We start from the raw sequence: 16802 nt of genomic DNA on the forward strand, positions 1-16802 counted from the left end.
GTTTTCTTAATACAGAAATATAGTGTCTTCTAAATACTCCTTGTAAGATGTTGTTCAGACAATAAGAGCATACATAGTACTGAGAATCTCAAGAGTAATTTTGAATCACATAGTATTCATTGTACATAATTTGCACATACCTGATGAAGGATTTTCTTCATGAATAACTTGTTTACTACTGTCCTATGTCATTTCCAAAAGTGTTTTACATACATAAAATATTCATAGGAGCAACCCTTAACTAGAAATGACAAAATTAAAATAAGGCTGTTTGTGGAAGGCACAAGAATACCAGGAAATATTCTAAGACAAGGAGAAAATTAACCTCACTGGAAGTGCAGAAAGTTTATAAGGCAGAAAACCACTAACTAGCCTGGGAACTAAGTGAGGCTGCCATAATTCTGGCCAATGCTTCTCAGCTTGAGCACGTGTTAGAGATTTGAAATATCTAAGTATGTAAAACTAGTCTACTTTTGAGAAGCATGTATGATTAAGTCATTGGTTTGTTCGTCAAATACTTTCTGAGCGTGCTGTGGGATATTTTGAGCACTCTTCAGGTACTGGATTAAGAGTAGGGAACAAAACAGACAGTAGGTATCTCATGGTGTGGTGTATATTCTAGTGGGAGGAAGGAGGCAGGTAATAAATTTGAAAACCAGAAATGAAGATTAATTTCTGATAGTGGTTCATGCCAGGGTCCCACATGAGTGACCGGGGTTGGACAGGTCGATTTGGGCTAGAGCGGTCACAGGAGACGCCCCTCAGAGAAGCAAAGCGAGCACTAACACCTGAATATGTAGAGCAAACCACACCAACGTCGGGATAACATGTGCGTGCACGCCACTGTTCTTCACGGACGTCTCCATCAAAGCAAGACTCTCTCTGCTTGTTTATGGCCTGATGACTTTCGTTTTCACATCAGGTAGACTTCTAGGTGCTGAGAACTTATTTTCCTAACTTCTGGCATTAATGCCTACCCAAAGGTTTAAAGGCTGAAGAAAAATACACATATGGGCTATTAATTTTAAATATCTATTTTCTTCCCCAGAAAAACTTATCAGCACATGAAGTGCAAAATTCACAGCTCACCGCAGGCATTAAGATCATGGGCTCTGGAGCCCTAGGTGCTTTCCCTGCTCCATGTGAGACAGGTGACCCACAATCTACTCGGCCTCCGTCTCTATAAAGCAGGGATCATGCTTCCGTTATTGTGAGTTTTGAAATAACGCTTGCAGAGAACTTAGCACAGAGACTGGAATACTGTAAGTACTTAGTAAGCATAAGCTAGTATTTCAGTTGTGATTTACATATTTTGCAAGGGAAGAGTTAACATATGACTATATCAATACAAGTATTCTGAGGTCTTAATTTTAAAATCAAAACTGTATAAAAAAATAAGTAACTGTAATGCAGGGTCTCAGCTCCCGCTCCCCGCACAAGAACACAGGATATGGTGATGCCAAAAAGGAACATCCACGGAGCCATAGACGGGGGAGTCATACCACTATATTCTTGCTGGCGACTGGTTGAGACACAAAAGCAAACATCTGCCAGTACCCCAATGAGGTACCCCAGTCTCACTAGCGGCCGGGAAAGACACAGGAAGTATGAGCAACACGATCTGCAATCCACAATCCGCTTGCTAACCGCACTTGCTAGCCCCATTTGCTGCTAGCGTAGCCATGGCAGTTGTATTAGTAGCCAATGGCTCACTGGTTACAGCTGACGGCCATCTGATCACAGCTGACGGCCATCTACTACCCGAGCCAGCACCTTTCCACGTGCGGTCGAGAGCCTGGAAACTGCTCTCTGGGACAACGTCCCTACAGTAACTTTGAAGTAAACTCCTGTTTTCAGAATAATAATTCAGAGAGAACACCAAATGATTTTTAAAGAAGAACTTCCCATGTGCCCAAAAGAACACAGGTGGCAGAAAAAGAATAAAAACAGACATCAGTTTATGGAGTATGATTAAATGTCTAAACATTGTGACCTAGACAAATGTTCTGGATGTGAACAGGGTGCCAAAGCATGGGGCTGAAATCAGAGGTACAAGAAAGAGTGCAAGGCCTTGAATGGACAGAATAAGGCAGACACAGTGGGGTGACTCAGTGACAGTGGTGTCCACCACGTCTTAGCCTGCCTTTACCCACTACCCTGAAAAACTACATACATGCTCAGCTTCCCAATCCCATGCAACTCAGGGAGGCCCTAGGCACCTCACCAAAAACACTTCTATCTTCCAGGTAAACAGGGTGACAGGCAAAGCTAGTGTTGCCTCCTGCCCTTCCCACTCCGTGCTTGGAAAGGGACCACAACGCCTAAAAGTGGAGCTGCCGTTTTGTAACGATGAGTAAGTTACCAAGCTTTTAAGGTTGACCAAGCAGAACGAAAGAGCCTGGATCCTCAATGCCCTCATTTAACCAGCACACCAGCCTTAGAGTATTCTTGTGATAGAAGGGGGAAAACCCTTATTTGGGGCAGCCACTGAAGTGAGATTTTCTATTATCAGCAGCTTAAGTGCAATCTAAACTGACACACAAGATGAAGGAAAAAGATATTTCACATGGATGAAAAACACAAACAAAGGAACACCACAGACAGACCGACTTAAACAGTATGGTGTATGATACTAACATTTAAAATGAAGAACTAGCTTCCACCTTTATCTGATAGCTTCTTAGATGTTTACACTGAAGAGTCACATTATTGCATTTACATCGCAGCAAACCCTATACTGGGGACTGGTATGCCTTTAGGATGGCCAATGGAAACATGCAGCCTTTTCCAACTGCACAGCGCAAATGAAATGCGTCCAAGGAATGAGAAAAGTAAATAGCAGCTGGTTTCATATAAACAAAACACGAGAAAATATGCACTGAAGGGCTAAAGTAATTTTTCTACATTAAAATAATTTTACTAAATTGCTCATTCTAAGTATGTTTGTTTAGGAGATGATGAAACACTGCAGGCTACAATCTATATTTGAGGAGCAATAAGTTAGGTTCTTGAATTAAAGAATGAACTCTCGTTCATTCTTCATAGAACTTCTCTACAGGAAAGTTATAAGAATGTAAATGCAATTAAGTGACTCATTTTATAAACTTCTGTGATTAAAGAGAATATTTCATTTTTATTTGTTTAATATTCGTATTAATAAGAATGTCTCATTACACATTTACTGAAACCCTGAACAATAAAACAGTGGACAAATTCCAAGAACAAACAGATTTTTTTTCTTTTCCCATGAAGCTAACATTATGGAATTTTAACAGATGTTCTATTTGGTCATAGTTAATAAAATGAATTATGTAGGATTAAAATAGGGTTCAATATGTTTGCATTGGAGTTTAACTGAAAAACAATTTCACATTAAAAGTTTGGAAAGGTTTATAATCACTTTTTTTCCTTTTCCTTAGCGGAATTACTAAGATGTGGAAAACAAGTGAATTAATTATAGCACTTATTACTTTTCTAATGAAACTAAGCTTATAAAGACTATTTTTTCAAGGTTTAAGAAGACTGAAATCTTAGAAAATTATATACGCTTTGGTATTTCATCCCCTATCTAAAGCAAGAACCTGACAGTGTGGTGTACCCAAAGGTGGAACCACCAGCCTGCACCATTCCAAGCCCCCTCAGAGCTCCGTGGGCATTCGGAAATAGTCATGGTGTCTAGTAGCATCTGAACAAAAAAGAATCAAACTTAAAGGAGTAAAAGCAACAACAAATATCTCCTGAGTGCTGACTTATGCTAGAGCCTGTGCATGCTACAAAGATGTGAAAACCCAGCTGCGGTTTTCAAGAGGAATGTATACGCTATCTGAGAAGACAAGGCATAATTATATGTAGCCAGAAAAAACCGAAACGTAAAGACAATCAAAAATGAAAGGAAGAGGTAAATCAAAGAAAACAATTTCATACAAACACACACGGAAACAGATACACAGCACTCTGACACAAGGCGGAAAAGTTCTTAACAGATAGCATAGCTTTTTTTTTCTTTTGCCTTTTTACTATCATAAAAGCAGGAACTAGCATACAGGCTTAAGGATATTAAATAAGTAATAAAAGTTCTAGCTATAGGTGCTTCAAAACATTTTTCAACAGAAAACATTCAAGTGATGCAATCCCAGTAAAAAAAAGCCTTCCTCTAAATAGGTAATCTTATGTGGCAAATAAATCCCAGTAAATAATCAAACTGACCCAAATAAGAATCATCATAAAAATTTTCCAGCCCATTTATATTAGTAATTTTGATTAGCACAACCATCAACACACTTCAATTGCAGCTAAGAAGCTTTCCAAGTAATGACAGTTAGCTGACCTCTAGTTCAAACACGGCTATTGTTACCCATCATCATGAAATGGCATTCACATGTTTAAATGCAGACAGATAAAGGTCCCATCCCTGTTCAAGAACTGAACAAACTAGAGGCGGGTTTCTCCATTTCTGAACTTCTGGGCAGACCCTATTGCTGTCTTCCCTCCTTCCTGAGACTGCTGTGAGATTTCAACAAGAGAAACCTATGCCAAGTCCCTAGCGCAGATGGGCAAACTCAGGCTCAGAGAGGGTCAGCAACTTGCCAAAAGCAGACAGCTGGTAAGAATGAGTTGCATTTCACACTTAGGTGTCATTTCCTGTCAAAAGCCTTTTCAGTGACCAAGAATACTAATAAGCACAGTTAATATTTCCTGAACACCTATTATGTGACACCTACTAGGCTTTACAGAAAGGACTTTATATGAATCTCCTCTCTTCTTACAATAACTTTAGCATAATTTAAATAATCAGTAAAGGAATAATATAGTTCTCAGATATGTGTTAACAGGCCCAGTCTCACTTAAAATTAAAACTACAGCACCTCTTAGATTGCCAGTACTGTTAGTGAGTCGAAAGAAAACAGAGCTCCTGCATTGTTGGCACAAGTGCCGACTGGCACTTCCATGAAGGGCAATTTGATGATATGTATCAAAATTACAAATGCCTATGCACCTTTAACCAAGCAAGTCCACTTTTGGCATATAACCTATAAGCATCCTAGACCACGTACAAAATGACGTAGGAACAATACTATTCATTGTAGCATGTTTGTAATACCCACCAATGAGGACCTGGTGAAATAAACAGTGGCTCGTTTATACATTGGAGTACTACCCAATCATAAAAAAGAGAGGGTGCTCTTTATGAAGTGATGTAAAGCTCCAAAATATTTTGGGTAAGAAAACAAACAAGGTGCAGAACACCTAGCATAGAGTGGCTCTGGAAAAACAAACAAGAGACTGACATAACTTTTACATGAAGAGTTGGGGAAAAGGAACTTAGTGGGCAGACAACAGAACTGGGAAAGAGATTTTGAAGAGCAGTCCCTGAGGCTTGACTCCCAAAAGTTCCTGTTTCCAGCCACTAGATTAGGGGAAATTTCCACCGCCTGAAATAGACAATAGAGTAAGTGACTTTGAAAAGCTGCCATATCTACTTGCAAGTAAACTTTCCAATCCGAAAGGTAATTTCTGCACCTAAGGGACAGTCCGAGCGTCTCAATGAACTTACAGAACAGGCTGAATGACTTATTTTGGCCTGCTTGATTGCTTGATTTTGACTGCATGTGTAATAGCATTTCGTGGGAGACTTGCTTTCATTGCAGCTTGGTAGCAAAACTGGGGAGAGATGGGGAGATAACACTCACTGATCTCAAATCTTTTTAGTGGCCACTCTTATCTACCAAAAAGAAACCAGGAATTATTCATCATCAAAATGGCAAAATCCTAACATTGAGGCAGGTACAACCAGCATCTCACTGTCAGATTTGTGCAGATAAGAGTCAAACACCAGTAATTCGTCCTCCTAACTCCAGGAGACATATGTCAGACTCTTCCAAGGGCTTTTCCACGTGCTCCACTCTAGTTCCCTGTAAACATCCTTCTGGGGTGAGATGTTCAACCTCTCCTCCTGGCAAGTACCCCACTTGGTTGAGTGCTTTCTTGAAGTGGCCTCACGAGGCTTCAGGTAGTGGGAAATCACATTTGCCTCTTCTATAGCTGTGAAAGCCCCAATTCTGCTTAGATAAGCAAGGTACACGTGTTCTTTCACACTCTGTGCCTTTGCTCGTGTTGTCGCCTCTGCCCCTCTCCTGGAATACTTCTAATTGTCATTACTTCAAGAAATAAGTCAAAACTAACTGTCTAATGCAGCAAGTACTAACTGGTACCACTCAAGCACTGCCTCCTCTATAACCCCAGCTGCACCCTGCCTGTACACACACCATTTCATTACAGCACCATTACACTGCGCTGGAGTGTCTACTCCCCGATGTTTTCCCACCAGAATGTGAATCCTTCAGGGCACAAACGTTGTATGTGGTGCCCAACACACAGGAGACACTCTTCAAATGATCGCTGAATAGAATTTTTGGATAAAACACATTTGCTGAGCTTAATTTATTCCTACTTCTTTTGAAATAACTTGCTTCCTCCGCTTTCTTCCTTTATAGAAGTCCTTCTAATTCACATCCAAGCTCGTGAGGCGGCTCTCCACAGATCTCTCAGGACAATGGACCCTTTGAAACAAGCCTGGCTATGAAAGCAGCTGTGATTTTGCTGCCCATTTCCATCTTATTGCAGTAACACCACCGCAGCAAGACGCTTGGCCACATCTAATGCGGCCAAGATCATGAGAAAAATGAACACTGAAAGGGTGAGATAAATGGTATAATCTGTTGACCTTGCTTAGACTGAGTCTGAAATTCACAGTAACTAAAATAATTTAGGAGAACATCAGGGATAAGCATGCAATCGCCACAAACATCAAACGTAGTAAAAAACATGTGACAGCATTCATAAAAATCGAAAGAACACACAATCTATTTTATAATGCATGAATTCAAATTTCAATCTCTTTCTAATGGGCTACTGCTAGGGAGATAAAACTATTTTAAAGAAAACAGTGTACACAGAATAAATATATAAATTTCCTGGTGATTCTCACTAAGGCTTCAATGTACTTTCTTATTGAAACAATCAAACAAGCTCTTGGCAAAAAGATTTGATATTGGTGTCAGAACAATGCAAGAATTGAAACTATTTATAATGCAAAAATTTTGTTTAAAGCAGATATATCACTTCTTATTTTTCTCATTTTGAAAAGTAGCTATGTATCACTCGGCAATAAAATTCTTCTCTCATTCTATCAGAGAATCTGTACAAAAGCAATATTTCAACTAAAATCAGTTCTGAAAGATCTTTTATGAATACGGATAATGCAACAGACCCCAATTAAATTTCCTACAAAGCACTGCCATTTTGAGTAAACAAAGTCATTTCAGTAAGGTCACACTATTTGTAAGAATTGCAGCTTAGAAATTAATTACTAGTGTGACATATGTCAAACCAAATTTTTAAAAGAATAGAATGCAGTTGTAACCATGTGTTTTATCTATTTATTTGTATGCAAAACCAGTATTCGCTGGAATGTAAATAAATTCATTTAATCAGCATCTCCCAGAAAAATAAAAATGTTCACTGTCCCTAACCCCCCCTGCATTTTTCTGGCACCCAGGTGAAATCTGAGTAAATAACCGTGTTTAGTAAGTCAGAAAATAAGTACAGAATGAAGATAAAGTGCAGGTGATATTTTTGAAAGGCAGAAGTCATCTTCACACAAATGACTAATTTTGAAACCTTCAGTTTGCTTTCAAGAGAAATTTTTCAAAGACAAACATCACCAGCACTACACCACACTAAAAGTCGTTACGGTGTGCAAATAAAAGCTTTAAATAACAGTTCTGGTGTTTCATAAAGAATACTATAATCTATGGTAGAAAACAACAACAACAAAAAAACACCTGGGAATAAAACTAGGGATTTCAAAGAATTTCAATGTCCTGCTACTTATGACAATATTTATTTAAATTAAAAACAGTTTCATAAATGAAAACGTTTTAGCATCCAAGGAACTACAAATAGAAAACAAATATATACAGATACTCTTTTGCATTTTAATAGAAAATTATATCCCAATTCTTTTCACAAAGTATACATATATCAAATTATGTTTTATACTTTAAACACCTGACAAATTTATTTGTCAATTCTATTGCAATAAAGCTGAAAAAAAAAAAAAGAAATCCTTAGGATTTAAACTCATTAAAAAAGAAAAAGAAAATTATGTCCCAAACTAAAGACTTCTCTTATATCTCACATATCTATAAATCAACTTTTGAACTTCAAATTAGCCTTTTCTATTAAGGCAAAAATGAAAACATGCTTCCTGCAGTACTATACTGAAATTGCTTTGCTTTTTCAACCAAAGGAAAAAGAAACTTACTACATATTAAACCACAAAATTTGGGAGTTGGAGGGTCCAGGAGGTGAAATGGCTGCTCTGGGCACGCGGCCCTGCACGCCACCTGCAGCGCCAGGACTCAGCCGGGCCGAACTGCCCAGTTCCCCATCATCTGTTACCAGGAAAACAAGAGCTGAGTGCATGGCACAGCTTTTGAGACACTTGTCTCTTAGGCTGCTTCTTTCATTACCAATTTTTCACTAACTCTGTGTATTACAGTAATTAAGTTGGTATCTTTTGTAGTTATTTTCTAATATTTCAGCTACAACAGCCACTCTCTAATTACAGTGAAGCTACATACAGGATGGGCCGTTCTGACCACTGGATTGATCACTCAGCAAACCCATACCCATTTAGAACCAACGTAAGACTTAACAGCGTTTTAAAAAGTGATCATAATTTCCCTTTTTAATTTTTAAACCAGTTTCTCCAAATAAATTCACTGAACAAGCATATCATTTTTGGTACTTCAGTGTTGGAAATTAAGTGAGTTACCTCTCTTAAAACTGTGCTTTTGTAGCCTCGATACAATCCTTGGATGCCCTGAAATAAACAAAGCCGAAAGCTCAGAAAGTTAGAATAGCAGAGATTCTAAATGACATTCTGAATAAATCAGGTTTACCTTTTCTAAAGTTTCAGTTTTAAAATGTTGACAATGGCCACAGTTCTGTAAGAGGCTAGAATATTTCAACTGACCTAAGGTACATAAAGCTCAGGTCAGCTCCTTTAAAAGGGGAACAACTCTGATCATAAAACTGACTACATATGAATTGAGCTTTAGTTGCTTTCAACATTTCTTCTCCTGAAAAGAATACTTGAGATGTTTTAAATAAATATACAGAGGGTGTCAAAAAAAATGTATACACATTTTAAGAAAGGAAAACTGTAAATTGTAATATTTAATATATACTGATAACAAAAGACGAATACAAGCCACATTTGACTTCCGCAATTACAAAAGGTGCTCAAAGTGGTTACCATCAGTTTCCAGACACTTCTGGTTATGGCGAACTACTTGCTTGAGCAACGTCAACCAAAGTGTTCACTTGTATATATATTTTTTGGCACCCCCAGTATTTCCAAAAGCAAATGCACACAGAATGCTGATTATCTTGTCATATAAAAACAGAATTATATTTCATAGTTTCAATCAGAAGACATCAGAAATTCATTAATAATTTCTCAATAGTGATAAATAAAATAGCTCTGGACAAGCCTTGGCTTATTATCTATTTAACTGTCCACATGATTCAACAGGAACCCTCTATTGGACTGATTTCATTCATATAATTAATACTCTATCTCCTCACCTAGGTGACAGAGGGACCATTAAGAATAATTTTTCTAAAACCTAGGTTCATTGAAATTTTCATATGATGTATTTTTGTAAAAAAAATAAATTTTTTTAAGGTTTCTGTAAAAACTATAAAAGAAAGCAGCTCAATGGTCCCTAGTCACATGTCCAGCAGGGATGAGTTCCAACCCACTGCTTAACACTAACTGGTAAAAGAGCAATTACACTTTGATACAAACATTATGACATTGGTAACAATATGGGTCCGTTACTACATTTCTCTTCCATGGGCCCTCAAATTCTGTAGTGATATTTTAATATATCTTCACTGATTTTACATATTTAATATTTGTTCCATGTCTGATTCCAAAAGAACTATAGGATGATTACAATGTAGGACACACATAGAGTGGTGGCACTCAGTATGTGTTTGTTTATAAATTTGAAAAAGAAATAAAAATTAAAATAAAAATTCAGAAACAAAGGAAAAACAATGATAATCTTAGCATAAGAAGTTAATATAACTGGAGTAAACTTATTACATTTAGCTTTAAGGTCTCTTCTAGAACTCCCAATACGAGACTCACAGTGTTCTTATTAGCAATAATACTATAAAATCTTTCTCAATAAAGAAAACAGAGCGAGCTTAAAAACACATCTCACCTCTTGATATAAGATGTTAGAGAAAATTTGAAATGTTCTTGAAGAAGCAGAAACCTGTGCCCTCTGCTTAACTACTTCAGAAGGAACTCGAATCAGGCAGGCAACCTAAAATATATAAATTTAATTACATCCTAATAAAGTAGGATGAAAACTGAAATTTTTCTTGTAAGCAAAAATTATAGTATAAAAAATCATAGTATAAAAAAGTACAGGCTTAGTGCAAGACATCAAAAGGTTCTGTTTTTTTAACTTAAAACACTTGGAACCCTAATGGACATGTGCTGTTTTATCAGCCCCAAAACCTTTCCTACCTTGTTCTGTATAGATCTTCCCACCTCCACCATGTTGTTGCAAGCGTATCTGTCTATAAGCCCCAAGAGAGCAAGAAGCACATTTACTCATGTTGAATCCCCAACATCTATGGATCAGCATCTGGTCTTCAAACAACAGCCATTTCAAACATGTCTGATGAAAGAATGAACCAAAAGGGCTTTTGCTTTACTGTCAGTAATGCACCCATTGGTGGAGGCAGAACTGATCATCAGCTGGTTACCCCCAACCTTCCATGTCACCCGCCGGCAGCCTCAGCCAGCTCCCAGCCCTAGCACCCCAGATCTCCCCACCATGTAACAACTGAAGAGTAACCCCGTCCACTCTCAGACCCTGTTCCAACATTCAAATTGACACAGGTCCTGGGTGGTCCATACTCAACATCCTCCCTATCAGCAAATCATTTTAACATCATCCTTCATGGTATGCCAGGGAGAGGTATATGCCACCTCAAACTCACGCTTCCAGAACTCTCCCTTCAGTAAGCTACTTATTTGCAGATATTAGAACAATTAAAAATTGGTCAATTACTCACACCTGTCATCAAAACGACAAACGATAACAAGTGTCGGCAAGAATGTGGAGAAAATGGCACTCTTGTGCACTGCTTGAGCAAATGTAAATTGGAACAGCCACTATGGAAAACATTAAAAACAGAACTACCATATGATCCAGCAATTCCCCTCCTGGGTATATAGCCAAAGTAAATGAAATCACTATCTCAAAGAGGCATCTGCATCCCCATGTTCATTGTAGCATTATTTATAATAGCCAAGACATGAAAATAGTACGTGTCTGTCAATAAATGAACAGATAAAGAAAATGTGGTATACGTATACAATGGAATATTATTTAGTTGTAGAAAAGAAAAATATCCCGCCATTTGTGACAACATGGATAGATCTTGAAGGCATTATAAGTGAAATAACTCAGATGGTAAAAGACAAATACCATATGATCTCACTTATATCTGGAATCTAAAAAAACAAAAAACAAAAAAAGTCAAAGTCATAGAAACAGAGAACAGACTGGTGTTTGTCAGAGGCTGGGGGGGCGTGTACAAAATGGGTGAAGGTGGTTAAAAGGTACAAACTTCCAATTATAAGACAAGTTCTGGGAATGCAATGTGCCTAGGTGACTACAGTTAACAACACTATATTGTATATTTGAAATAGCTAAGAGAAGCAGATCTTAAAAGCTGTCATTAAGAAAACACTTCTTTAAGAGGTGATGGATATTAACTTATTATGGTGATCACTTCACTATATACATATATATCTCAAATCATTATGTCATACAACTTAAACTCATACAATATGTCAGCTATAGCTCAATTAACTGGAAAGAAAAGAATTTGTCAAAGCAAAGGAACCGCCCACAGAAGCACAGGAGGCAGGGGTGGAGAAAGGACCTCAGGGTACAGGGAGGGAAACATATGATCTGATCTTTTAAACTGCTTTAATGGGAGACCTGCATTTACGACTCTCCACACGAGGCAGTCTGCCAAAGACACAAACGTTTTCTGCCACTTAGATTTCACGCACCTGACTCTGGTGTTCAATCTTTTGCATATGGTTGAGGCGAGTCATTTTAAAACTTTGAGACTTTAAAAAAGATAGATAGATAGATAGATAGATAGATAGATAGATAGATAGATAGATAGATGTTTATAGATACATATGTTTATATGGGCACACACACATATAAACATATGACACACATAAACACATACATATTTGAGTCACAGTAAGAAATGTGGGCAATCTTTCTTCAATGACATGTAGTAGAACGGAAAGAGCAACAAGAAATTTAACAAAATCATCCCACCAAACAGAGTACACAAATTCAAAGAGGTTTGTCCTTTTCAATCTGCATTCTCCTCATCCCTAAACTGAGATTGCTGCCCAAATGTATATTACTTAAGGCTTTGTCTTTCCAACACGAAGTGGCTTTAAGGTGTAAATCAGTAAGCTTTTTATGTAAAAGATCAAACAGTTAATATTTTAGACTTTGCAAACCACATGGTCTGTCACCACAGAGGCCACAACAGTGCTGCAGGAACACAATAGCAGCCACAGAAAATGATACATAAATGAATGGTGCAGCTGCGTTCCAATGAAACAACAAAAACAGGTGTCGGTTTGCCAACCCCTGATCTAGGTATTAACACCAGCAAATTCTTCTTTGGTATTAGCCTTGGCAAGAGCCTAAGCACAGAACAGATGCAGGTCTCAGCACCCCAGGATACAAGGGACAGAGATGGCTGATGTGACGCGATGCCATGGAGTCAGGTAACATGGGCATATGACTGTAAAGCACAGCTCAAAAGCAACGATGCTTTACATTAAGGCGCTACAACGCGGACGATTAGAACAAAGAATTCATTCCCTGAAGTCACTTTTCTCCCCAAACTTACAAAACAATATAACCTGATTTTGATTTCTTCATTCATCAAACACTTGAATGCTTTTCACAATTTGGGCCAACATATCTTTCCGCCCACAGTCTCCCTTCCAACTCACCTAGTTCAGGCCAACAGAAACACACTGCGCCCGATACTGCTGTGTAGCAAAGACGAGAAAAATGGTGCCCTGGCCTCAAAGAACCCTCAACTACATGCAGGCAACTTCAATAAATTCAGTAATATACGGCCAAAACAAGAGGCATAAACAAGCACGGCAAATGGAGAGGAGGGGTATTTAGTGAGACCATAAGACCCAGGGAAAAAACCAGAGGTTATGCCTTCACAGAACCTTCAAATGAGCCAGAATTAGCTAGCAAGAAGGGTGAAAAGGGCATGATGGGGAGAGGAAACAATAAAAAGCACATAAATACAAAAGCAGGTGTTCCGGAGTAACAGAGCCATCCCATTTCAAGAAAGCATTCCAGTTTGTACTCAACCATGCCATTCCATATTACCAAAACATCAAGTTTAAGGTCAGGAGTCAGGGAAAGTAAGACTGGACCAACAGACAAAGAGACCCTATATGCCACGCTGAGAAACTTGCACTGTACTCCATAGGCAATGGGATCAACTGAAAGAAACGTAGGCAAAGGAATGATGATCTGCACTTTAGGGAAATCACTGTGGCTGCAGTGCGTAGGACAGTTGGAGGATGGGGGACAAAAGAAGGGTAGGAAGCAAAGAGGAAAGATACAAAGAAGGCAGGAGACAAGTTATGAGGCTGTTGCAACAGTTCTACAGAGAAGCCAGGAAATGAAAATGGCTTAGAGAAGAAAAAGAGTCAAAACTGAGGGAAAAGTGAGGAGTAAAATGAAAGGAGCTGATGACTAACAGGAGATTGGAAGGAAGTGAGGAGAGGATACGATGCTTGTACAATCCAGTGGCGCCACTAACTGAGATCAGGGGACAGAGGAGGAATAGCGGTTTTAAAGGGAAGAGGATAAGCTCAGACTGGGAATGTTGAGCAGAAGTCTGTGGACAAGGAAGGGGGCTGTGTCTAGCCAAGAAATGAATATGCAGCTACAAAGCTAGAACAGGGCTAGAAATACACATATGTAAGTCATCAGCATACAGGTGATGGCTAAAACCAAGAGGAGGTTAGATTACCCAAAGAAAGAGCAAAACGGGAAGATCGAAGGGCCATGAATGAAACCCTGAGGAACACCCCTTTAGAAAGGAGAAACAGAAAAATTTATCAGAGACACACAAGTAGGACCAGGAGGAAAGCATCACTGTAGAGAACACTTGTCTTCTTCGACTGACCAGTTTTCATTTCTCCTATGTTCTGCCCAGTTCGGGAACCAGAGTGTCAGTCCCTCCCACCCTGGGCCTGGCAAGGGGCACACCTTGTCACATAACGTGGTCCAAGGCAAGAAGAACAGTCACCCCGTCAGGTTGGGCACCTCAGATGGGTCCACCCAGGAATCTGACTCCAAGCCATGCTGACCAATACACAGGCTGCTGGCCACAGGGGGCTACAGAGCACTGGCAAAGGGGCTAACAGATGAGATGTGCTGTTGGTATAAAATACACATCGGATTTCGAAAATTTATATGCAAAAATAATGTAAATATCCTATCAGTATAGCGTTTATGTTGATTACATGTTGAAATATTAATACTCTATATATGATTTAAAATGTTATTAAAATTCATCCAGCTGGTGCTTTCACTTTTTTTAATGTCACTACTAGAAAATGTCTCTATGGGACAGTGCTGTTCTAACACACACAGGGCCCGGGACACAGTCCAGTGGGCAGTGACAGGGCTGCGCCCCAACCCCACTGCTCCTAAGTTCTTGCCACAGCCTCCTTCCCTTTCATTCCCCCACCTTATTCTCCACTCTTCCATGTATTCTAAGAGCCATCAAACAGTGTTCTAAGTCAATTACAGAAGTAACAACATTTTGGGATACAAGTGGCAGGGCACCAACGAGTGCCTCCGACAACGAATGACACGTAATGACGTCATCTAGCAGGTACTGGGTGAGAGGCAGTTCAGCATTTAGCGCAGACCCTCAGCAAGGACAGGCGAACCCAGGCTCTCCCGTCCTGCCGTCACACTTGGCAGATTGGCTTCTCCTTCTCAGGCTCGTCACCTCATGAGTAGCACGGGTCTTACAGCCTCCAGCGTCACCTTGTCACCCAACGTGGTTCAAGGCAAGAACAGTCCTCCTCTTTTTTCATTGATGCCCCCAGCAGTGTCCACTTGCATGTGTTGGCCAAAATTGTATGACATGGCCACCCCCTAGTATGAAGACTGAGAACAGGTCAATCTAACAAAGGGTTGGTGATATTGCCACCCAAACCAAATGAGTATTCTGTTAGCAGTGAGAGGGAAAGGCAACTTAGTATTGTCTGCTAAGCTTCCAAAAAATCCTTTTTTCATAAGTTACCCAAGATCAATTTCAACAGCAAGCAATCAATAACTTACCTGATATTCAAGAGGGAGGGAAGTCTCAAGTGGAAATTTGCAGAGCAAAGGGTCAAGAGTCTCAAGCAGTGTACACATGAGGATTAACAGAGTTCCCCGAATTGTTTCAACAGAGGGCTGAGGCAGGAGACCCATTACAGAGAATTCATAAGGAACTTCAATAGAGAGACGGGCAGATGTCGACGACTACTACAGGAAGTGGGCTAAGACACTGGCAGATGGCTTCATAGCTAAAGGCAGTTCCTTGTTTTATTTAGGATGGCAAATATCTGCACATACGATGGGGAAAGTGGTAACAGCAAGGCAGAAGCTCACAATCTAGGGAAGAGATGGGGTGATACATGAAGACCCCAGAGGCTATGAGAAGCGGCCATCAGGAGCCCCAGCTCGTGACCACACTGTTGTCACTACCTCCCTTTGCCAGACTGCCTGCCTCTCGCCCAGGGCGCCATTCCCTGGTCAACACTGCGGCTTTTCTTCAGGGCTCAAGTCCAGGAGGGACTTCAGACCAGGCTGGCCCCATCTCTGTCAGTGAACTCGCAAGCATCCCCTTTGCCTTCCTCGGTCTAATTTTTCTTATTTGACTTCGTCCAGAAATCTTTACAGTATCCTTTCAAGTGTTGATTTCTATAATTCTTAATTTTCCCACAATCACACCTTCTCTTCTTTACCTCAAAAGAGACCTTTATTTTCCAAATAAATTATTTCTTCCTTATTCTTATTGCCCAAAATAAACTCTCTTACCTGATACTTTTTACTTATTAACTTATAGCACATAGTTTTTCAAATATATTACTTTATCGTCTACTAAACCATAAACACCGTGAGGGCAAGAAGAAAACATGTGTCAACCTTACTAATCAACTGGGGGATGGGGCAATCTCTCTACTGTACTTTTTTCCCCAGCTTTATTTAGGTATAATTGACAAAATTCTATTCACTTTTTTTTTGTATTATTTTATGTAGAAAGCAAATGAAACTACCCAAGAGGAGGAATAAGACCAAAAATCAATCATTTCCACAATAATGACCTTACCAATACTCCAGAGTTTAAAAAAAATATGTATTTTTCTTTGTATCGAATAGACTGCATATATTTATATATATATATATTTACATAAAGGCAAGAAAAAATAGAGTGGGATTAAAGATGATGTTCCTCCTTCTTTTCTGCCTACCTATATTTTCTAAGTTCTCTAGAATAAAGATATATTATTTTCTCTAGAAATAATACATATATTTTCTTTCTAGTTCTCTAGAATAAAGATGTATTAA

The 16802-nt window shown here is 39.1% G+C and overlaps 1 protein-coding gene across 3 annotated transcripts in view; it reads right to left on the reverse strand.

Moving 5' to 3' along the window:
* SLC25A26 (solute carrier family 25 member 26) overlaps positions 1 to 16802 on the reverse strand; it is a 156863-nt gene that overhangs the window by 97292 nt on the left and 42769 nt on the right. For 2 of the 3 annotated variants that reach the window (XM_081073241.1, XM_081073239.1), the window contains 2 exons: positions 10302 to 10406; positions 8840 to 8887 (listed from right to left, as the gene is read on the reverse strand). The exons of the other annotated variant lie outside the window; for it this stretch is intronic. In XM_081073241.1, the coding sequence (XP_080929367.1) occupies positions 8840 to 8887; positions 10302 to 10406 (153 nt within the window). The remainder of the gene's footprint in view (positions 1 to 8839; positions 8888 to 10301; positions 10407 to 16802) is intronic. 3 annotated transcript variants of the gene reach the window in all.

This window comes from Rhinolophus hipposideros (assembly GCF_964194185.1).
Source record: "Rhinolophus hipposideros genome assembly, chromosome: 14".
NCBI classification, from domain to species: Eukaryota; Metazoa; Chordata; class Mammalia; order Chiroptera; family Rhinolophidae; genus Rhinolophus; species Rhinolophus hipposideros.